Source organism: Natrix helvetica (genome assembly GCF_964273705.1).
Source record: "Natrix helvetica genome assembly, chromosome: 7".
Lineage (NCBI taxonomy): Eukaryota > Metazoa > Chordata > Lepidosauria > Squamata > Natricidae > Natrix > Natrix helvetica.
The window spans coordinates 77597443-77620439 of NC_138558.1; the positions used below are offsets into that span (position 1 = coordinate 77597443).

The 22997-nt window shown below is 43.0% G+C and overlaps 1 protein-coding gene across 4 annotated transcripts in view; it reads right to left on the bottom strand.

Moving 5' to 3' along the window:
* Positions 1–22997, bottom strand: part of SLIT2 (slit guidance ligand 2) — a 214549-nt gene that overhangs the window by 10393 nt on the left and 181159 nt on the right. For all 4 annotated transcript variants that reach the window (XM_081958929.1, XM_081958928.1, XM_081958931.1 and 1 more), the window contains exons 24-32: positions 20774–20845; positions 20461–20624; positions 20162–20286; positions 19445–19542; positions 18120–18259; positions 8435–8528; positions 5888–6025; positions 4070–4310; positions 2654–2784 (exon numbers count right to left, since the gene is read on the bottom strand). In XM_081958929.1, coding sequence (XP_081815055.1) covers positions 2654–2784; positions 4070–4310; positions 5888–6025; positions 8435–8528; positions 18120–18259; positions 19445–19542; positions 20162–20286; positions 20461–20624; positions 20774–20845 — 1203 coding nt within the window. The remainder of the gene's footprint in view (positions 1–2653; positions 2785–4069; positions 4311–5887; positions 6026–8434; positions 8529–18119; positions 18260–19444; positions 19543–20161; positions 20287–20460; positions 20625–20773; positions 20846–22997) is intronic.

Below are 22997 nucleotides of genomic sequence, written 5' to 3' on the forward strand. Positions count from 1 at the left end.
CAACGGAGGCCCAAATTTATGCTGCTAAATGAGACATAGTGAGTTTTGCCCCATCTTATGACCTTTCTTGCAACAGTTGTTAAGTGAATTGTTGCAGTTGTTAAGTTAGTAATCTGGTCATTGAGTGAATCCGGCTTCCGCATTGACTTTGCAACCGTCATAAGTACATGCCACTTGCTAAATGTTGATCACTTTTTTCAGTGCAATTGTAACTTTCAACGGTCACTAAATGAACTGCTGTATAAGACAAGAACTAACTGTATCATGTGTTCTTGAAGGAAAGCCAGCAGTTGTCTGGTTACAACAATAATGAAGAAATTGATGTGCAAACACCAAAGCATAAGAACTACAGCTCCTGCAATGTACATATCGCCACCACATTTTGACAAATATAACTCTTCCCTTCTGCCAGACACACTCAGATCATAGACAGCGTTTATATTTCATCCAGAAAGTGCTGGGATATAGTTTAATTCTGCACTAATGGCAAATTCATAAGATCCTGGTTCACACGTTTGCGCCAGTATAAAGTTTCCATAATTTCTGTAACTTCTCTTTCTTTTTCCAGTGATGAAGGGACAAGTAACTCAACAGAGAACAATCTTCTCATCTTTCCACCTCTCCCAACTCCACAATTTTGGCAAAAAATATGAAACTTTTCATTTTCTTATTAATCAGATTCCTTGATGGGTGTTCAAAAGGTTGCATCTCATTCTTTTTTAAATGCTAAAGATGAAGGGATATTGGTATATATATAGCCTTGGGACATGTCTACATGCAATTTCATATTGGGTAGGTAGCTGTGTGGCCATCCAGATTCTTCAAAGGGAATTAAAGCAGAAGGCAACAGGATCAGAGAGTTATGTAATGTTTGTGTATGTATATATATATATATATATATATATATATATATATATATATATATATATATATATATATATATATATATATATATATATATATATATATATATATATATATATATATGAATAAGAGAGTTGGAAGGGACCTTGGAGGTCTTCTAGTCCAACCCTCTGCTCAAGCAAGAGACCCTATGCCATTTCAGTTGTCCATTCTTTTCTTAAAAAGCCTCCAGTGTTGGAAGACCCACAATTTCTGGAGGTGAACTGATTAATTGTCCTCACTGTCATAAAATTTCTCCTTAATTCCAGGTTGCTTCTCTCCTTGATTAATTTCCACCCATTGCTTCTTGTCCTGCCCTCAGGTGCCTTGGAGAATAGCTTGACTCCCTCTTCTTTGTGGCAACCCCTGAGATATTGGAACACTGCTATCATGTCTTCCCTAGTCCTTCTTTCTCTTAAACTAAACATACCCAGTTCCTGCAACCGTTCTTCATATGTTTCAGTCTCCAGTCCCCTAATCCTCTTTCTTGCTCTTCTCTGCACTCTTTCTAGAGTCTCCGCATCTTTTTTACATCATGGTGACCAAAACTACACTATTCCAAAGTGTGGCCTTACCAAAGCATGACGAAGGTGGCAGAGGAAACATGGAAAACAGAAACTTGACTGTGACCTGCTGGATTCCCTCATATCATAGTTCAAACTTTCCTGACTTTGAAGAGGAGGGAGAAATTGCGCTTTCCATTTTATCTCCTAAACCAGGCAGCTGAAATTCTGAAGAACTTCCTTCTTCAGAAAACATAATTTTTAAAAAGTGACATTGGAAAATCCCAGAGGTGCTTTTTGCCCCAAAAGGCAACTGGACTTCCTTGGGGTTTCCCCCTCCCCCCTTTGGAAACATTTCCTTTCTCATCAAAGTAGCTTCTTTAGTTCTGGAAGGAAGCAAAGAAAGAAACCACAACACAGTCAAATGATCCACTATGACTGCAGTACTACTATTCTTCTTCTCTTCCTTCCTAGTATCCAGTGGTGGGTTACGACCGGTGCGACCCAGTACAGCCGTACCGGTGCCTTCTGGGAGCCCCGGATGGTGTTCCAGTATGGTGCCTCGGAGGGCCCACCTGCCCACCTGCGCTCCTTACTGGTATTTGAGCTCTTCGGGCCTTCCGTGCACGGAGCATACGGGCCCTGCGTGATGCTCCGCTGAGCAGCTGGAGCATCATGGAGCGTCACAGGTGGTAAGTACGCATGCACATGCTGCGTGCGCGCATTCATGTGGTGGACAGCGTGCCCCATTGCACCATACTGGTTGCAACAGGATCCGGAACCCAGCACTGCTAGAACCCATCTCTTCGAACCTATGACTGTATCCAGGTTGCTCGTATCTTCAAAATTTGTATCGTTTTATTTGTTTCCTAGTATTATTTGATTGCTTATTAGTAACCTATGACTATCACTAAGTGTTGTATCTTGTGATTCTTGATGAAAGCATTTATTTCTCTTTACACTGAGAGCTTCTGCACCAGAGACAAATTCCTTGTGTGTCCAATCACACTTATAACCAATAAAGAATTCTGTCCTGTTCCGTTCCATTCTTTGTTCTCTTCTCTTTTCTTCCATATTTTCTACTCTACTCTATTTTAAAAAAGCAGCTTTGGAAAAGCAACCATGACTCAGACGAGTGAGAATTTCCATGCAGGATTCCCTGGAAGCTGACTTCTGAAAGACAACTGGGTGGAAAACAGCACACGGTCTTCCCTTCAAAGCCTGCTTTTCTTATTTATTAAGCCCACCTGTAAATGGCAGACACTGGATACGATCCTGCATCGTAACTGACTCTTACACGTCCCCGATAAAGCTCCATGGCAACGTGATCATCGTCTCCTTTGTACAGCAAAATCCCACTGTCTTCATCTGTGGAAATCTGACGGGAAACCATTTGGATTTAGAAACGATGACATTGAAGGTTGCATTTTTTAAAGGATGAGCGCCGATAACCTGGAGTTGCCTGGGGTTTTTTTTTTCCCTCCTAATCCTACATTAGACAGAAAAAGCCCTGATTTCGGCAACAGTTAAATTAGTTCCAAATGCTTTCCTTCTGCCCCCAGGAGCGTCAACAAAAGTGATACCACCTTGATTTCTAATGTTGGATTTTCCCCCTTACCAGAGGGAGCCCCCTTGTGGAGTATCGTAAAGCCATTACGATGGCAGCTCCACTGCGCTGCACAGTAGAAGCCATTTTACAGCAGTACGGTAGAAACCACTGTAAGGCACAACAGGCTGTATCTTAGCAGAACACACACTCCAAGGGGTGTCTTGCCCCCACAGTATTTGTTTCCAGAGAGTAAGTCATCTCTGTATCAAGTTTGGTTGGAATTGGTCAAGGCTTTCCAGAGTTATGCTGGAACACACACACACACACACACACACACACACACCTGTTTGTTTGCATCTATGTATGTATGTGCAGTTGTATTAGCTTCTAAGCCACAAGCTCTCCTCCCTTATCAGCTGAGCCAAGGAAATGAGGAAGGAAACAGTTTCCTGCCTGGAAGGCTCCTAGGGTGGAGCTGAAAGGCAAAAGGGAAGCAGTATGCTCCCTCCCATATTTGGGCACACCAGGTGCTTTGTCATAATACTTAATCATTTCCTTGGCTCAGCTGATAAGGGAGGAGAGCTTGTGGCTTAGAGGCTTCTGCAACTGCCTAACATAAAAACAGCCCCGGTTCGAATCCCAGTAAGGGTATGGCTAGCTGATGAGAGCTAAATAGCTTGAAATAGATCTATACTAGTCTCCCTTTATTTATTTATCAGCACAAATGCAACACACACACACACACACACACAAAATATTGACTATAATCTTTGACTATTATAGCAATATGAAAGGGGGGATAGAAAATAGTGGGGGGGGGAAATAATACTTATATATTAATAAGTTAAGATATACAAAAGGACAGAAAGATGGTTCAGAAAGGAAGGGTGATAATAAAAGACATGAATAAATTTTCATTTTCTCCTAATAAAATGATGCACTCGCCTTGCAATAGTGTGTCAAGCCAATGCCACGTGTGCAAATCAAGAGTTTCCCTCAAGTGCCTGGGTGAAAAGTGTTTTCATTTCCCAGGTATGTTGCTTTTCTTTGGTGTCTTAGCCTCTTTATCCACCTCAGTCCCTGCTTCAGTTGCACAACTTTATAAGGCACTTACCTGGAGGGTGATATTGGTGTGTGAGTGAATCTTGGTTGACGGGATTTGCAGGTACGTTTCTTTTTGGACAAAGGTTATGCTGACCAGCTTTTCGCATTTCTCCCCCTGGTAACCGGACAGGCATTGGCAGTTTGGCTCGCTGGCCTTCACAATGCACTGGGCTCCGTTCTGACATTCATAGTTGTCACAAGGGCTCGTGCGAGGCAGGACCATCGGTGGCAAAAACTCACAGAAAAGCCCGCTAGATACAAGTGAAGAAATAACTTTGGTTGGGTTAACGGAAAGAGTTGGAAGGGAACTCGGAGGTCTTCTAGTCCCACCCCTTTTTCAAGCAGGTACCACATCAGACAAATGGCTGTCCAACATCTTCTTAAAGACTTCCAGTGTTGGGGCATTCACAACTTCTAGAGGCAAGTTGTTCCACTCATTAATAGTTCTGTCAGGAAATTTCTCCTTAGTTCTAGGTTGCTTCTCTCCTTGATTAGTTTCCACCCATTGCTTCTTGTCCTGCCCTCAGGTGCCTTGGAGAATAGCTTGACTCCCTCTTCTTTGTGGCAACCCCTGAGATATCGGAAGGCTGCTATCATGTCTCCCCTAGTCCTTCTTTCTCTTAAGCTAGACATACCCAGTTCCTGCAACCGTTCTTCATATGTTTTGGTCTCCAGTCCCCTAATCCTCTTTGTTGCTCTTCTCTGCACTCTTTCTAGAGTCTCCACATCTTTTTTACATCGTGGCGACCAGAACTGAATGCAGTATCCCAAGTGTGGCCTTACCAAGGCATTATAAAGTGGCATTAACACTTCACGTGATCTTGATTCTATCCCTCTGTTGATGCAGCCTAGAACTGTGTTGGCTTTTTTGGCAGCTGCTGCACATGGCTGGCTCCTATTTAAATGGTTGTCCACTAGGACTCCAAGATCCCTCCCACAGTTACTACCATTGAGGAAGGTACCACCTATACTGTACCTGTGGGTTTTTTGGCTTTTTCTCTTTTTTTTTTTTTGCTGACCCTTTCTTACCAGGCACAAGAGAATAGAGTTTACTGATTATTTATATATGATAGCTACATATTGTTGTGGCCTCTAGTGGTCAGAGGAGCTGGCAGCAGATTCGGACAGTGAGGAGGTTGGGGAGGAAGATGGGCCACTCTTGGGAGTCTTGGGAACGCTCTGATGAGGGCTCTGTGTCGGAGGCAGGGGCCAGGGTCATATGCCGGTTATCAGCTGCCTTCAGAGTCAGAGATAAGTGAGGCAGAAGAACAGCTGGAGCCTGTTCCCAGTGTGTGCATGAGCAGAGTGGCCAGACGAAGGGAAGAGCTAAAGAACAGGGGTCGACTTGGGAGTAAGGCCACAGGTGGAGGATGAATGGGCCCTCCCAGAGGAAATAAAAGAGGAGCGAAAGGGGAGTGGAGTTTGCAGGAGACCATTAGTTCGCTTAATTGGTTCGTGACTCTCCAAGGCTCCTTGCCAAGTTCTGCAGATATCGGCCTGGCAGCTCTCCAAGCCAGAGAAGGTTTGTGACTGTAAATCCTCCCTTGAAAGACTTTGCTGGATATGAATGAGCAGAATTCACAGTCAATTAATAAAAGGGTTTTTTATCAGGACAAGGAGTTTGATTCATGCGCTTGGGAAGCCTCGGTCAGAACACATATATGGCTGAGATGTTACTTGGCCCAGTGACAAAATTTCCACAGGAAAACAACCAAGGATATCAAGAGGACATCAAGAACCTAACAATGAACCCACATAGTTTCCCCTGCTGAAAAGCTCCTTCATACATTCTAACACCCATTTTGTTGCGCGACTTCACAGTCCTTACCTGTAGCCTTCAGGGCATACGCACGTATAACCATTCACGGCATCCGTGCACTGAGCTCCATTCCGACATTTGTTGTCCAGGCAGTCGTCGTAGTCAATGTCGCAATGTTCCCCAACATAGCCAGGTGTGCAGCTGCACCTAGAGGCAGGGGAAAGAAATGGGACAAATGAATGGATGCAATTCACAGTTTCAGGAGCAGGCCGAAGGGGTAGGGTCCCCACGGAAATTGTTAACAATTGCTATTATTGCTATTTTATTTGGGGGAGGGGGAAACCAGGTTGAAATTTCAAGATGAGTCACGGTGCATTCGAAGCAAAATATTTTAGCATTTGTTTAAGGTCAGCCTATTGGCAGCGCAAGTTGTTTTGCAATTCATTATTTGTAGGTTTTGCCTTGGTGACGTGACATTCAATCAGAAATGCCAATGGAAGACTTTGAGTTATATCGTGAATCACTCTGACAGGTCTCTTGGATGTTGGAGGGAGGAAACAGGGTAAAAAGCTCAGCCATAATTAAAATAAGATCAGATCTGACTGCAAAGCGGTATTGCCGAAATAGTGCTCCTAATAAATGACTGGGGTTTTGTTTGGAAACTTGGTTCGAGGCTCATGAATTAATTAGGGCATCTTTCAGAAACATCATTGTTCAAAAAATGAGCAGGCCTGTAAACCTGAATTGTGGAATTCTACATATATATATATATCTCCATTTACCGCTTTGAGATTATTCGCCCCAAAACAGGGAGCAAAGTAGGAGCACATACACTAAATTAATCAAAAGTGGATTTTCATCCAACAATGGAAAAGGAGATGACACAATTAGCTCTTAGGCATTATGTTTTTACATTTGCTCACTCTCCTGTTGATGGGTTCTTATGGTGAACTACCATTGCATCGTGTTTTACAAAACTGGTGCCAACTATCCGGAGTTAACTAGAAAAAAAATGGTATTTATTTGTAATCATCACATCAACATAATACCCAAAGAGCCTGGAGACTTTAAAGCAGAATCTGATATTTAAATGAAGCAAAAACAATCCAGAAACATAAGTTTGGCCTGAGGGAAATAAAAGTGCTGACTGGAGCACCAGCTTTCCAAATCTACTTATCTAAAGCCCATTAAAAGTTGCTTTGCAAATATGCATACTAATGAACGATAATAACGATAATAGCACTTAATTAAAGATTACCCTTCCTTGGACCTTCTTATTGTGTAATAATTTCCAACCTGTCACCCTAATAACCCATTTTGCAATTGCAGCTTCTTAATCCGGCATTATCTTAATTATTCACTCCCTCCTCCACCCCTGATGTTTCGTGAATTCTTACAGGAGATTAAAAACTCCCCTTACATCCATCTCTGTGCTTCATTCAGAGTACAGATAGTCCTCGATTTACAACAGTTCAATTAGTGACCGTTCAAAGTTACAACGGCACTGACAACAGTGACTTATGACCATTTCTCACATCTATGGCCATTGTGGCATCTCTCTGGCCACAAAATTCAGAGATTTTTTTTGGGGGGGAGGGGGCTTCTGGCATGATGGTTGCAGTGTCCCTGGGTCATGTGCAACTGCCTGACAAGCAGATTCGCTTAACAACCATATTACCGACTTAACACCTGCACCTTGCCACCTTAACAGCGGTGGCAAGAAAGTTGGCAAAATGGGGCAAAGTCACTGAACAACTGTATCCCTTAACGACATACATTCTGGGCCCAATTACGGCCATTAATTCTGGGACTGCCTCTACCGCGCTCTAGTGCACCCCAGCAAGAGAATTTTCAGGTAAGCGCCGTCAGAAGCGACGGAAAGGAAAGAGAAGGAAGGAAGGAAGGAAGGAAGGATGGATGGATGGATGGATGGAAGGAAGGATGGAAGGAAGGAAGGATGGAAGGAAGGAAGGAAGGAAGGAAGGAAGGATGGAAGGATGGAAGGAAGGAAGGAAGGAAGGAAGGATGGATGGAAGGAAGGAAGGAAGGAAGGAAGGATGGAAGGAAGGAAGGATGGAAGGAAGGAAGGAAGGAAGGAAGGAAGGAAGGAAGGATGGAAGGAAGGAAGGAAGGAAGGATGGATGGATGGATGGAAGGAAGGATGGAAGGAAGGAAGGAAGGAAGGATGGAAGGAAGGAAGGATGGAAGGAAGGAAGGATGGAAGGAAGGAAGGATGGAAGGATGGAAGGAAGGATGGAAGGATGGAAGGAAGGAAGGAAGGAAGGAAGGATGGAAGGAAGGATGGATGGATGGAAGGAAGGAAGGAAGGATGGAAGGAAGGAAGGAAGGAAGGATGGAAGGAAGGAAGGATGGAAGGAAGGAAGGATGGATGGAAGGAAGGAAGGAAGGAAGGAAGGAAGGAAGGAAGGATGGAAGGAAGGAAGGAAGGAAGGAAGGATGGAAGGAAGGAAGGAGGGAGGGAGGGAGGGAGGAGGGAAGGAAGGAAGGAAAGATTAAATCTGGACTGCAAGGTTACTTCACAACACAACCATCTATTCAACTCAGCTACTCGAAGGACCGAAGCGAGAAGACCCATCCCGTAAAGAAAAGGCTTACTTGTATCCTTTTGGGGTCAGAATGCACTTGGAATCATGCTGGCAAGGATTCAGCTCCTGAGCACAGAAGTCCAGCTTTTCGTCACACAGTTCCCCTGTTAACAAAGGAACGGAGGTTCAACACCACGGAGAATGACGGAAGATCCCAAGGGTTCTCTCCCGAATGCATCATTTAACCCCTCTTAACACCTGGGAGGAAAAACCACTCCCTTTCCTGTGAGCCTGGCTTTGCACACTGACCTGTGTGAGAGCTTCTACTCTCCGATTACTAACATGGTGACATGATTTACATTCGCTTGGTGACTGAGTCACGTGGTCAAAATTGGGAAGGTTGGCGACTGGTTCATACTTATGACGGTTGCAGTGTCTCGGGATCACGCAATCCCCTTTTGCGACCTTACAGCAAGCAAACTCAATGAGGAAGCCAACAATTGGGTTACTAATTTAACAACTGGCGCGATTCACTTAACAAATGTGGCAAGAAAAGTTGTAAAATTGGGCAAAACTTATTTAATAAATGTCTCCCTTAGCAATATATATTACGGCTCAACTGTGGTCGTAAGTTGAGGTACTATACTGTAGCAATGGCATTTGTTTTAAAGAAATAAGTTCTTTAAAATTAGTTTTGTTTGTTTCCAAAATACAGTAGTGGCCAAAATTGTGGAAACCTTTTGGGAAAAGTGTATTTTGGGGGTTTGGTGGCTAACAACACCACTTTTGGGGGCAGTAATACCATAAAATTATATATCAATAGAAAGATAATTTAATCAAGAATATAATGCTACAAAGTTTGTTCACTTATCTGTATTCTATCAAAAGGTATAGCCAAATATATAGCCAGCAATAAAACCCAGTTAATAGAAGCCATCATTCAATCTTGGTTTCACATGATAACAGCTGCAGAACTAAAAGACTTGGTTCACTCCGTGGGGAGACGTTGTAAGGCCGTAATTCATGCTAAAGGTTACTCAGCTAAGTATTGACTGACATGGTGATAATTTTTGTCTATCTCGTTTTTTCTACGTGTTTCACTTTTCTTCTTTATAACTGCTGTTCTCATAGCAAATCCTTTATAATATGTAATTGCATTATATTCTTGATTAAATTATCTTTCCATTGATATATAATTTTATGGTACTACTCCCCTCCAAAAAGTGGTGCTATTAGCCATCAAACCTCAAAAATACTGTACACTTTTCCCAAAAGTTTGCCATAATTTTGGCCACAGGACATCCCCAAAAGACTTTTCGGATAGTCAGTAAATTTAAGACCATCCAAATATCAGACAGTAGATTTGGACGTCCCAGATCAAGGAGCATCGAAATAAGGTTTGACTTTGAGTGCCCTAAACGCCATCTTTTGGGTGGTGGCCATTTCAGCCACTGGACCCAAGAGAGGAGTGAAATAAGAGGGGCAAGAGAAACCGAATCCACTGACCTTTCTCCACCTCGTTCAGGTTAGCAGCTGGCAGCAACAAAAGGCAGAAAAGAGACATTTACGTTCAACCGAAAACAGCACAGCGTGAATAAAGCAATGGGAGCAGAGCAATTAAGTCACTGCAGACCAAGTGACAGTGGCTTTCGGTTTCTTTTTAAACATGTTATAGCACAGCAAACACACAAGGGGCCCATGTCAGCGCTGGCACAGGGAGAACGGGTGGGTAAGCGGAAGGCAGGAGGAGGTCTTAAGGGCAGGTGGTAATGAGTGAGACAAAGAGACACAGAGTGATCTTGACATTCAAACAGAGCTACAAATGTGAACAGGTTAGGAAAGGCAGACTTTTAAACTGCAGGAAATAATATTTGGAAACATTTCACGTTTGCAGGAACGGAGAAGGTCTAATCTAGAGGAAAGAAGGACCAGAGGGGGACACGATAGCAGCCTTCCGGTATTTGAGGGGGGTCAACCTGTTCTCCAAAGCCCCAGATGAGAAACGGTGGTTGGAAACGAATCAAGGAGAGAAGCAACTTGGAACTAAGGATAAATTTCCTGAAAATGAGGGCAATTAACCAGTACAACAGAAGTTGCCTCCAGAGGTTATGGGTGCTTTATCATTGGAGGCTTTCAAGAACAGAGTGGACAGTCACTTGTCTGGAATGGTAGAGGGTCTCTTGCTTGAGCAGAGGGTTGGACTAGAAGACCTCCAAGGTCCCTTCCGACTCTATTATTCTATCTAAAAACATGATAAAACCTTGATGAAGGTTAGGGAGAGGTTCAAACGTTGCACATAGAAGCTTCAGAGAGCAATTTGGAGTGGCGGCATATATATATATTTGGTAACTAGGTAGGAAGGAAGTTTGACTCAACCAACAAGAGCATTAAAGTTGACTGAATTTAAAAATGTAACCATGTCTGGACTTAAACATATAATTCTTTGGTGAAATTCCCAACAGTGAGAGCAATCAACCCATGGAACAGCTGGCCTCCAGAGGCTGTGGGTGCTTCATCACTGGAGGTTTTTAAGAAGAGATTGGAGAGCCACTTGTCTGGAATGGTAGAGGGTCTCCTGCTTGAGCAGAGGATTTTATTTATTTACTTATTATTTATTTAGTTTGTCAAACATGTACAAGATAAAAGGTATAAGTGTAAACTTGGACATGAACAAAGGAAATGGGTACAAATAAACGGGGACAGCAGGGCAGGGACGGAAGGCACGCTGGTGCGCTTATGCACGCCCCCTTTACGGACCTCTTAGGAATGGGGTGAGGTCCACGGTGGACAGTTTGAGGTTGAAGCTGTGGGGGGTTTGAGGATGTAACAACGGAGTCAGGTAGAGCATTCCAGGCGTTGACCTCTCTGTGGCTGAAGTCGCATTTTCTGCAATTGAGCAGTTTATCTTGAGTTTGTATCTATTGTTTGCCCGTGTATTATTGTGGTTGACGCTGAAGTAGTCATTGACAGGTAGGAGCAGACAATTGTGTATACTATGCTTAGGTCAGACCTAAGTTGGCGTAGTTCTAGGTTGTCCAAGCCCAGAATTTAGAGCCTAGTGGCATAAGGGATTCTGTTGTGAGCAGAGGACTGGCAGACTCTTCTGGTGAAATAGCTCTGGACTCGCTCAATCCTGTTAATGCCCGTATACAGTGTGGATTCCAGGCAGACGAGCTGTATTCGAGGATTGGTCTGGAAAAGGTTTTGTACGCCCTAGTTAGCAGTATAATGTTACCAGAGAAGAAGCTTTGCAAAAGGATTGGAGTAGAAGACCTCCAAGGTCCCTTCCAACTCCATCATCCTACCTTCTAAAAGTTTCAGCTTTTCTGAATTTATACGTTTATCGCAGTTGAGAACTCACAGAGATGAAACGTGCAGTGGAATGAATGCTCCATTGATATTGTTCATTATACACTGAATATGTTACCAAAAGGTATATTTCTATCTTGAAACAAGGGTTCCTCCTGTTAAATATGAACATTTTATCTTCTTTTTAGCCCAACGGTAGCTTGCAACTAAAAATAATGTCTGTTTAATTACGTTAATTGGAAATATTCGCCAAAGCTTTGTACTGCTTTAAATGGCATTTTCATATTTGATGAAGAAGAAAAAATGATTTATCTGTATTGCAGGGCAAATTTCAACACACACACACACACACACACACACACACACAGAGACACACACATTCTGTGCCCAGATCTAACTTGTAGGTGTGTGGGAAATTGGCTTCCAGGTGAATGGTGCTCTTTGTTAAACCAATGAAGACAAAAGCAATGTGTCCTTGTGCTCCCTGTGTGTCCCTGTGTGAAGTTGTTCCCATAGCAACTCCTGAATCTCAAGATGGAGAGGTTTCCTTTGACTAAGACCATTGTTCTCTCTAGGTAGCAGGAGGGCAGGAAGTCACCCGATATCTATTATGTTATTATGCCTTATGAATATGCAGGCGTGCATCATTTCCCCTTAATTGATGTAATGTATGAATATGAGTGCATCTCTTATAGTCTGGACTCCGAAGGGAGGGGTCTGTCTCCCACTATTATTTCAGAGACCCTTTTCAATATGCACTGGTTACAATAAATACTGCGCTGGGGCTTGGTTATTTGCTTTGGATTCTGCATTTTGATTTGATGTAGGTCAAATCTATTAGAAGATCAACTTCTAGTAATATACATTAAGTGCCACAACATTCTATGTTTATAAACTATTGATATTCAAGCCTACTCATCTTATCCAAGATTAAGAAAACAAGATAGTCTTATAAACAGCTATAAGCTTACTAACCAGAGCAAAGTACAAGTTTCAAAAGAATGAATGAAGATTTTCCCTGCCTTTTTTTAATCCAAAGTGCAAAGAAGAGAAACCAAGAGGATTAGGGGACTGGAGGCTAAAACATACGATGAACGGTTGCAGGAACTGGGCATGGCTAGTCTAGTGAAGAGAAGGACTAGAGGAGACATGATAGCAGTGTTGCAATATTTGAGGGGCTGCCACAGAGAGGAGGGGGGGTCAAGCTATTTTCCAAAGCACCTGAAGGCCAGACAAGGAACAATGGATGGAAACTGCCGAAGGAGAGATTTGCTCTGGAACTAAGGAGGAATTTTCTGACTGTGAGAACTATCAACCCATGGAACAGAAGTTGCCTTCGGAAGTGGTGGGAGCTTCATCCATGTAAGCTTTCAAGAAGAGACTGGACTGCCATCTATCAGAAATAGTGTAGGGTCCCCTGCTTGAGGAGGGGATTGGACCAGGTGACCTACAAGGTCCCTTCCAACTGTCTTAATCTGTTAAAGTAACTAATTGGAATGCATATGTAGATTTTATGATACTCTGGATGAGACAGGAATTATGGATACATAATTGAGATGAAACAGGATTGAAGAGCAACAAAGAGGATGGGAGGAACAGTTGCAGGACTTGGGTACGTCTAGTCAAGTGAAAAGAAGAACGAGGGGTGACACGAAAGAGCAGTGTTTGAATATTTGAGAGGCTGCCCCAAAGAAGAGGGGGTCAACCTATTCTCCAAAGCACCAGGAGGCAGAACAAGAAGCAATGGATGGAAACCAATCAAAGAGAGAAGCAACCTGGAACTAAGGAGAAATTTCCTGACACTGAGGACAATTAATCCGTGGAACAACCTGCCTCCAGAAGTTGTGGGTGCTTCATCACTGGAGATTTTTAAGAAGACACTGGACAACCATTTGTCCAGAATGGTAGAGGGTCTCCTGCTTGAGCAGGGGGTTGGGCTAGAAGACCTCCAAGGTCCCTTCCGACTCTGTTATTCTTTAGACAGTGAGTAGGATTGATTGCTTACTTGGGAATATGATAAATTTGGGATGAGATTATTCTCTCCCGAGGAAGGCCTATATTTTAGATTAGGAATATTACTGGTTTTAACATTGCTCAGAGTCGCACAACTCGGCGACTCAGAGTCGTGATCCAATTGTGACTGATACATTTTGGTACCTGTGCCGATCACGGCAAGATAGAAATCTGATGGCTGATTTAATCAGGATAAGAACATTCCATTGAAGGCTATAAGTACTGTCAGAGACTTCAGCTAGTGTAAAATGTAATATTTAAACTGCATTTAAATATTTGTTATGTAAGAATGTGTTAATTCCTAGAGCAGTGTTTCTCAACCTGATGGGTGGACTTCAACTCCCAGAATTCCCCAGCAGGGGAATTCTGGGAGTTGAAGTCCACCCATCTTCAAGAGGCTAAGGTTAAGAAGCACTGTTCTGAAGGATTTATATATCTAGCTTCTCTTTCAATTTCTTCTTAAATTATTCCAGGATGATTTTAAAAAAAACTTTCCTCTGAGAGCTTCAGGATGGCATCTCCATGGTTCCTCCTCAGTTTATCTGCACTATCACCTCTGTGAGTAGAGCAACTACTCAAAGTCCCCATGGCCCCGTAGGTATCCCATGGCCATACAGTATTAGGCACTTGATCGTGGTCTCCTCAAACTGGCATTTAACTACTATTCTCTGCAATTTTCACATCTGCAGGCTAGATTACTTTACACAAGGCCCAAAGCATTATCAATGGCCACCTTAAATTTTGGGATAAGTTTGACTCCATCACTAGACAAGTTAAAAAGTATTGCACAAACTTTTTTATTTCGTATTTGAAACATGTGATTAGGTCACTGTTAAAAAGCTGTCTTTCCTTTAAGAATATGTTTGGAACTGTGCGGATTGCTAAAATTTACAACAGAAATGTGCACTAAGGTAAAGGTTCCTCTCGCACACAAATGCCAGTCGTTCCCGACTCTAGGGGGCGGTGCTCATCTCCGTTTCTAAGCCGAAGAGCCAGCCCTCTCCAAAGTCGTCTCTGTGGTCATGTGGCCGGCATGACTCAACGCCGAAGGGGCATGGAACGCTGTTCCCTTCCCACCAAAGGTGGTTCCTATTTTTCTACTTTTTACGTGCTTTTGAACTGCTAGGTTGGCAGAAGCTGGGACAAGAAATGGGAGCTCACTCTGTTAAACGGTACTAGGGATTCGAACCGCCGAACTGCCAACCTTTCTGATCGACAAGCTCAGCGTCTTAGCCACTGCATCAATTAATGTGCATTAACTATTTCAAATAAATAAATAAAATCCATAGTCCTCAACATTTTTAAAAATTTCCCCGAAAGCACCTCAACTATTTTCCTGACTGCTTTTATTAATGTGCATAAATATCTCTGAGCAGAAAAGGTTCAAAGTATATCTTTTATCATCCAGATGCAAAGTATATCTCAATGAGTTTGTTTAGCTTTATTTTTCCTATTCGTTCCCCTCTCGTTATCTCTGCTACTCCATTCCTCTCAGTGCAAAATGATATAATAAGAATAATGAAACAAGAAATCTTTCCGACATACCACAATGTAACAGCAAGATGGATATCTGGTGAATTTAGCTTAAGAACCAAGCTTTTGTTATAAAACAAATTACTGCTCTCCCTTCATTTTTTCATTTCCAACATTAAATTTAATTTTGAAAAGTCAAATAATCATAAAACATGCAACATCAATATCCAAAACTGTAATTAGTAGTGACAGAATATCCATTTTATCTTATCTATATCCAATGCTGTAAGGCACCTGAATATCATAATATTTAAAATCTAAGTATTTTATATAAATATCATTGCTGTGAAGTAATACACTGTATCAAACCTAGAAGAAAGAGCAGTAGATTGTCCATATAGCCAATAATACTTTAAAGTTTGAGTTAATTATATATTAACCCTTAATGGATATATTTTAACTTTCTACAAATGTCACTCACTAATCTCTATTCTTTTCCGATTTCATTAGCATTGTTCTATCTCTTTTGTACTTTATCATCTCTTCTTATTGTTTTAAGGTAAAGGTTCCCCTCGCACATACATATGTGGTAGTCATTCCTAACTCTAGGGGGCGGTGCTCATCTCCGTTTCAAAGCCAAAGAGCCAGCGCTGTCCAAAGACGTCTCCGTGATCATGTGGCCGGCATGACTCAATGCCGAAGACGCACGGAACGCTGATCCCTTCCCATCAAAGGTGGCTCCTATTTTTCTACTTGCATTTTTACCTGCTTTCCAACTGTTAGGTTGGCAGAAGCTGGGACAACTCATGGGAGTTCACTCCGTTAAACGGTACTAGGGATTCGAACCGCCAAACTGCAGATCTTCCTGATTGACAAGCTCAGCCTCTTAGCCACTGAGCCACCGCGTCCCCATTATTATTATATTTACCCATAATTTATATTTATGTAAACAAATCCGACATGCCTAGAAAATGCTCTGCTGAAAATTAATTTTTTAGTCTGAAAAAACATAGGAAGGTCAGTTCACTTTCCTGCTGGAAATGTTGCTTGGGTGGGCCATAACTCCTTGAAATGATTATTGCTGGTGGGATCAAGGAAGAATAATTCAGGTTCGGTTTTCAATCGCGGTCTTCGTGGATGGGTTTAAAGTGGCTTCCGCCAGGCACCGATGCTTCCGAAGACCAAGCGCTCTGCCTAAGCCTGTAGAGCCCTTGATGAGCCTCCAATAAGCAGAAGGATAAGAATGAACGAAGAGAGCTGGTGTGCTTGGATTTTTGAAAAAGTCTTTTGGCAAACAACCCCAGTAAAGAGTTGTGAACAAATGGGGCAGCCGGGTTTTATGTGGGTCCGTTGCTGTCTAAACAACAGGAAACGGAGAGCAGGAAGATCAGAGGTAAAGTCCCATGGGTGTTTTTCCTATACATCTATGTTTCTAATCTGTACATTTCATGTTCCTATTATTTATCCATTGATACCAGTTTTCCCATAAACTGTATAATATTCTGAGTCTTCCTTGTCCCTTAACTCCAAAGTGAGTTTATCCATCTCTGTGCAATCAAAAATCTTTTGGATCATCAGTCTGTCGGCATGGTATCACTTTTCCAACACTGTGCGAGCGCTATTCTCGCTGCTGTAATTATGTGCGAAATTCAATGTTTTAACTCTTCCGTATACTTTCCCTTAATAATCCCCAGAAGGAACAATTCTGCTTTAAACTCTTATTTGGGTGTTTGTAATTTCCTGTAACCATTTTTGTATTTTGGCCCAATATTCTTTAGCTTTCGGGCATGGCCACCGGGCATGAAAGAAGGTACCCAACCTTCTGTTTACACCTCCAACAGATGGATTTAAATTCGGGCACATTTTTGCCAATCTCGTGGGGGTTAAATGCCACCGATGAAACATTTTGTATTGGTTTTCTTTGTACGCGACAGATTTTGTCATTGTGTCATTTTTATTCCAAATTCTTTCACAATCTTTCAGTTGAATATTATAGCCAAAATTTTTAGCCCAGACTATCATTGGTCCTTTTAATGTTTCCTCTGCCATATCAAAATTTAGTAAATAGTTGTATATCCTCGATATTAATTTCTCTTCTCTACCTAACAGCAGTTGCCTAATTGCTTTGGCTCTAGAGTATATCAATTCCAAATTCCTCTCCATCTTTTTTAAAAATCTGGATTGTAGTTGGAAATACGGCCACCAGTCTATGCTCACTCATCAAGGGTAATTTTCCAAAAGGCAGCCAGATTTTGTTTTTCCTTGAAGTTGTTTTGCTTCTCATCCAAGAAGCTTCTTCGGTGCTTTTATGTCTCAGATGAGATATAGAGTCCACACTCATAAAGAAAGAAACATCCCCCACCCCTCAAATCTTTATTAGATCTGTTATTTTATAAATGGCCCAGAATTAGGTGTGAACATCAAGGAGGTGAGGTTTGCAGAAGGTATCAAAAATGTAGGGTGATTAGCAGCATCCAGAAATATGACAACTTGGGTCTGATGATATCACCATGAAAAATGTGCAATTATACCTATATATCTCCAAAAAATCCTAATTGTTTAAGTAGGTCAGGAAGCTATTTAGAATATAGTATAACAGAGTTGGAAGGGCCCTTGTAGGTCATCTAGTCCAACCCCCTGCTCAAGTAGGAGACCCTACACCATTTCTGACAAGCGGCAATCCCAATCTCTTCTTGAAAGCCTTTGAAAGATTGCTTCTCTCCTTGATTTAAGGTGAGATCTTCAACTTCCATCTTTTTTATTTGATAAGGTCTGGGATTTCTTATCATGCCATTTACGTTGCACAGGTATGGAAGCTGAGTTCCGTGAAATAGCAGAAGAAGGTATGATAAAGGAAGACTTTGACAGTTGAACTAGAAGAAGCAGGGATCAAACTTATGAACATCATCATACCAAATTATGGAATCTTTTGATCTATTAAAGTAAGATCTTCTTCATACCTGTATATTCTGGAGGACAAAGGCAAGTGTAGTTGTTTCTTCCATCTACACAAGTGGCATTGTTTTCACAATCGTTATCTTCACAATCATCAATGTTCACTTCACAGTTTTCACCTTCATACCCATCAGCACAGGCACACCTGAAAAAGGAAACACGGCAACTCTTCCAACACGTACCTGTAGCGTCTCGTATTTATTTATTTATTTATTTATTTTAGGGAACTGCTTGAAGGAATCTTATAAAGTACGCTCCAATGGAACTACGCTACGAGTTAAGAGAATGACTGAATTACTGAAATTTGTAAGGCAAATAGGGGCATTTTGAGCCTTATGGGTCCGAAGTACTGTGCTGAACGCTTGACTCGTTTATGAGTCCCAAGATTTCATGCATGCACAAATGCACGCAGAAGCCCGTGAGAAGGAAAAAGACAGGAGAGTCGGAAGGAAGGGATTACTTAGCTAATTTAGTTTCGCTGTGACATAATTCACTGTATTATTTATTGCACAGTGGTAATGACTTATTCCTGTTTGCCTCAATGGGAAATCAGTGACTATGCATTTATGACACTCACTATAACTCTTGTTCAGAATATATGTCTTAATTCGTCTTGTGGAAGCTTCTCCACTAGAAGTATTCTGGAGGGCTACATTCATTTCCCTCCCTATAAAGTCGTGATTAAAAGAGCAATTTATCATATTAAGCTGTTTCAAATTAATTTCAGAGAGAAATCAATCCAGCCGTTGCTTGTAATTTGTGTATAAAAAAGAAAGCTGATTGCTTATTAAATAGGGGGAATCAAAACTGTTTCTAACAAGCCAGCAGAATTTTTATTATGGGATTATGGGATCCATTTATTACTATTCTTAGCTCCATGATTTAAGAGCTACATCTGGAGGAGGCCTTGCATTCTGTGATTAAAGAAACTCCAGATTAAAAATGCTCACAGCATGTTTACCCAGCAGGGTGCTGGGCTTAGAACGCACGGTTAATTTTGTGTTTCACTACATCTGATCGTTTACAAGCTGCTGTTATCAGGCAAAGCAAAACCTCTGAATCGTGAGACTTCCAAGGGGGAATTTAGCCGGCTGTTAGTTAGGATAACAAGAGGCCAAAATCACGCTAACTTTCCCCATTACGCCTTGACTTAAAAACAGCCTATTGACAGCAAGAAAAGTTTTCAAAGTGCATTCAGTGAATTGATGTTTGTATGAAAGACTTCGAAATCAATATACATCGCCTACTTTACCAGTGGGATAATGGGAGAGGAAGAAGCGGCTGGGGGCAGAGGGCTTCCTTGTCGTGTGTTATTTTTTAAAAAACTCACCAAAACCCATTCTTTTCATCTTCTTTTAAGTGGCAAGTCCCTCCTTCTTTACAGGGGCTGCTTATACAGGCGTGGATGGGCACCTCGCAGTCTCGACCCTACGAGGAAACGAAGAAAACGAACAAACACGGCAGAGAAAAATAAGGGGGGAAATGCGTTTTCTTTTCAAATGGAAACATGCTATAGATTCCACATCCACAACCCCATCAGTCCTGCCAACCCGTCTTTCTATAATGGAGGCCCTGTTTATAACTGAGAACCTGAAATAAAAGTGCACACACCCCCCCCAAAAAAAGAAAAGAGAACCAGGCATTAGGGAGCGATTCACTTGTACAAAAGATACAACTAGCGCCTTCATTAAGGAACACAGATATTTTGTTTTATATTGTCTTCCGTACCTGTGATGGTGAATCTTTGGCATGGGTGCCACAGGTGGAGCCCTCTCTGCAGGCGGGCGAGCCGTTAACCCAAGCTCAGCTCCACCGCCTGTGCTCGCATGCCTCCCGCCAGCCAGCTGATTTTTTAGTCTGCCGCGCGTGTGTGGGGGAGGGGTGCACGCAGGAGATGCGTGTGCATGCGTGGGGGGGAGGGTGCACGCACGCATGTGTGGGTGGGGCACGGGGAGATGCACGCATTGCATTATGGGTGTGGGCACACACGTGCATGTTGTCATGTGTGCCCGCCAGGACAAAAAGGCCAGCCCTCCCTGCTCCATACCTTGAAGCCGTAAGGACAGGAACAACTGTAGAAATCCACAGGGTCATTGCTACAAGTTCCACCGTTTTTGCAAGGGCTGGATAAGCAGGGGCTACATTTGGCAGGAATAGTGACATCCACCGGGCCTTGAAATAAGCACAAATCATTCCTTGGGTTACACAAATGAGCCCTTTCATCGCCCATCGGCATTTCAGAGGCTTTGGTCTTCTTCCAAGCTTCTGGGGGTATCCTAGTTCCCATATTCTTCAGAACACCCTTCCCTCCCCCCCAAAAAAAGAGGTGAATTGTTTACTTCCTACCTTGACAGGTGAATTTTTTGGAGGGAGTGGTGAGAAGGAGTTTGTCGGCCATTTCTCCGGGACCGACACATCGGGCGATGCCTGGCTCCTTGTATTCGGACTTCACCCAGTCCGAGAGCCACTGGATGTGGCAGTCGCAGTGCAGGGGGTTGGCTCCAATCGCCCTGCGGGGGGGAGGAAACAGAAGCCAAATACGCCTTTAATTCCAAGCGGGTAAAAGGAGAAAAGGGTCCTTTTCTCAGTCAATGTTCCCATTGCAAATAGACGATATTCTAAATCAGAACCTTCTGGTAAACAGGGTCCAAATACTCACAGATGAGACAATGCGGACAGATCGTTGAAAGCCCCTTCAGGCAGGACAGAGATGTCATTCCCATGTAAAGACCTAAAACAGAAAGAAATAGGGAAACGGCTTAGAAAGGACGCCTCCTCTTGATCCAGGAATTCAAAAGAGACTCTCCTTGACAGACCGGAAGTCCTTCTCAGTTTATTGTGTGCTACCTTCTCCCTTTGTGCATTATTTGTAGAGGCTCCAGAACCCAACTTATTTCTGTGGAATTGCATGTATTCTTTTAGTAGATATTTACACTTCAATTTTTTGCATTTTAGAATGACTGATCTGAAGCTGCAAAAAATCCAGGCGATGGAAGTTCTTGGAATTTACTGAGCTTAAGAGTGCTTCTTCAGAAGTGCAGCTCTCAGACTGCAATTTCATTTTGAGCTTAGGCGTTGTTCCTGACAGGGAGGACAAATAAGCAGTGGAAGAACTTTCCTCCAGAGGTTTTTAAGAAGAGGTTGGACAACCATTTGCCTGAAGTGGTGTAGGGCTGTGATGGTTAACCTTTTTGGCACTGAGTGCCAAAACTGGACTGTGTGTGCACCAGAACCCGGAACAGAGCAGCTGACTAGTGTGCATCAGCACAATTTATTTTATTATTTATTTGATTTGATTTGATTTCTAGACCGCCCCCTCTCCCCGAAGGGACTCGGGGCGGTGTACAGGTACCAAATTAAAAAACCTTACAAATAAGTATAGTTAAAAACGAATTAAACTTTAAACCCCTGTACAAATTTATAAAAATTAAAAACTAAGCCTAAGACCAAAATTTAAAAAATACAAACTGAGGAGGGAAAGCTGGAATTAGGCCAGGCTGGCTAGATGAAACAGGTGGGTTTTGAGTTTCCGGCGGAAGGAGCGGAGGTCCGTAGTCGTTCTAATGTCAGGGGGAAGGTCATTCCAGAGGGTCGGGCCCATCACAGAGAAGGCCCTACTCCTGGGCGTCGCCCGCTGGCACAGCCTAGTGGACGGCAACCGGAGGAGTCCCTCTCTGTGTGAGCGAATTGGCCAAAGGGATGTATGGGGCAGGATACGATCCCGCAAATAACTAGGCCCTGTGCCATGGAGCGCTTTGAAGATGATAATCAGCACCTTGAAACGCACCCGAAAAGCTACAGGTAGCCAGTGCAGCCCGCGCAGGAGAGGTGTTACGTGGGAGTATCTAGCGACTCCCGAGACTGCCCGCGCGGCCGCATTCTGAACCAACTGCAGTCTTTGGGCGCATCTCAAGGGGAGCCCCATGTAGAGAGCGTTACAGTAGTCCAGCCGGGACGTCACAATGGATGACTGTGCGAAGGGCGTTCCGGTCCAATAGGGGACGCAATTGGCACACCAGGCGAACCTGGTGAAACACTCCCCTTGCCACGGCTGTCACATGGTCGTCCATTGACAGCCGGGCATCTAGGAGGACGCCCAAATTGCATACCCGATCCACGGGGGCCAGATGTTCGCCCCCAATGGCCAGTGATGGAATCAGCTGGTTGAACCGGGGTGCCGGTAGCCACAGCCACTCCGTCTTGGACGGGTTGAGCCCGAGTCTGTTACTTCCCATCCAGATCCGTACGGCTTCCAGACACCGGGACATCACTTTGACGGCATCGTTGGGGTGGTTCGGGGTAGAGATGTACAGCTGGGTGTCATCCGCGTACAGATGGTAATCTACCCCGAACCCACGAATGATCTCGCCCAGCGGCTTCATATATACATTGAACAGGAGAGGCGAGAGGACCGACCCCTGTGGCACCCCACGATGGAACCTGGAAGAGCAGCTGGCGGCAGCATGCATGCCCACAGATAGGGTTCTATGTGCCAACTCTGGCACATGTGCCATAGGTTCACCATCATGGGTATAGGGTTCCTGCCTGAGTAGGGGGTTGGACTAGAAGATCTCCAAGGTCTCTTCCTTGGATAGAATACAATAACTCTGTTATTCTGCTCTGTTCTGTTCTGTTCCATTCTGTTCCATTCCACTCCATTCTTTGTTCTGTTCTACTCTACTCTACTCTACTCTACTCTACTCTACTCTACTCTACTCCATTCCATTCCATTGTTCTGTTCTGTTCTGTTCTATATTCTATTCTATTCTATTCTATTCTATTCTATTCTATTCTATTCTATTCTTCTATTTTCTATTCTATTCCATTCCATCCCATTCCATTCCACTCCATTCCATTCTTAGTTCTATTCTATTCCATTCCGT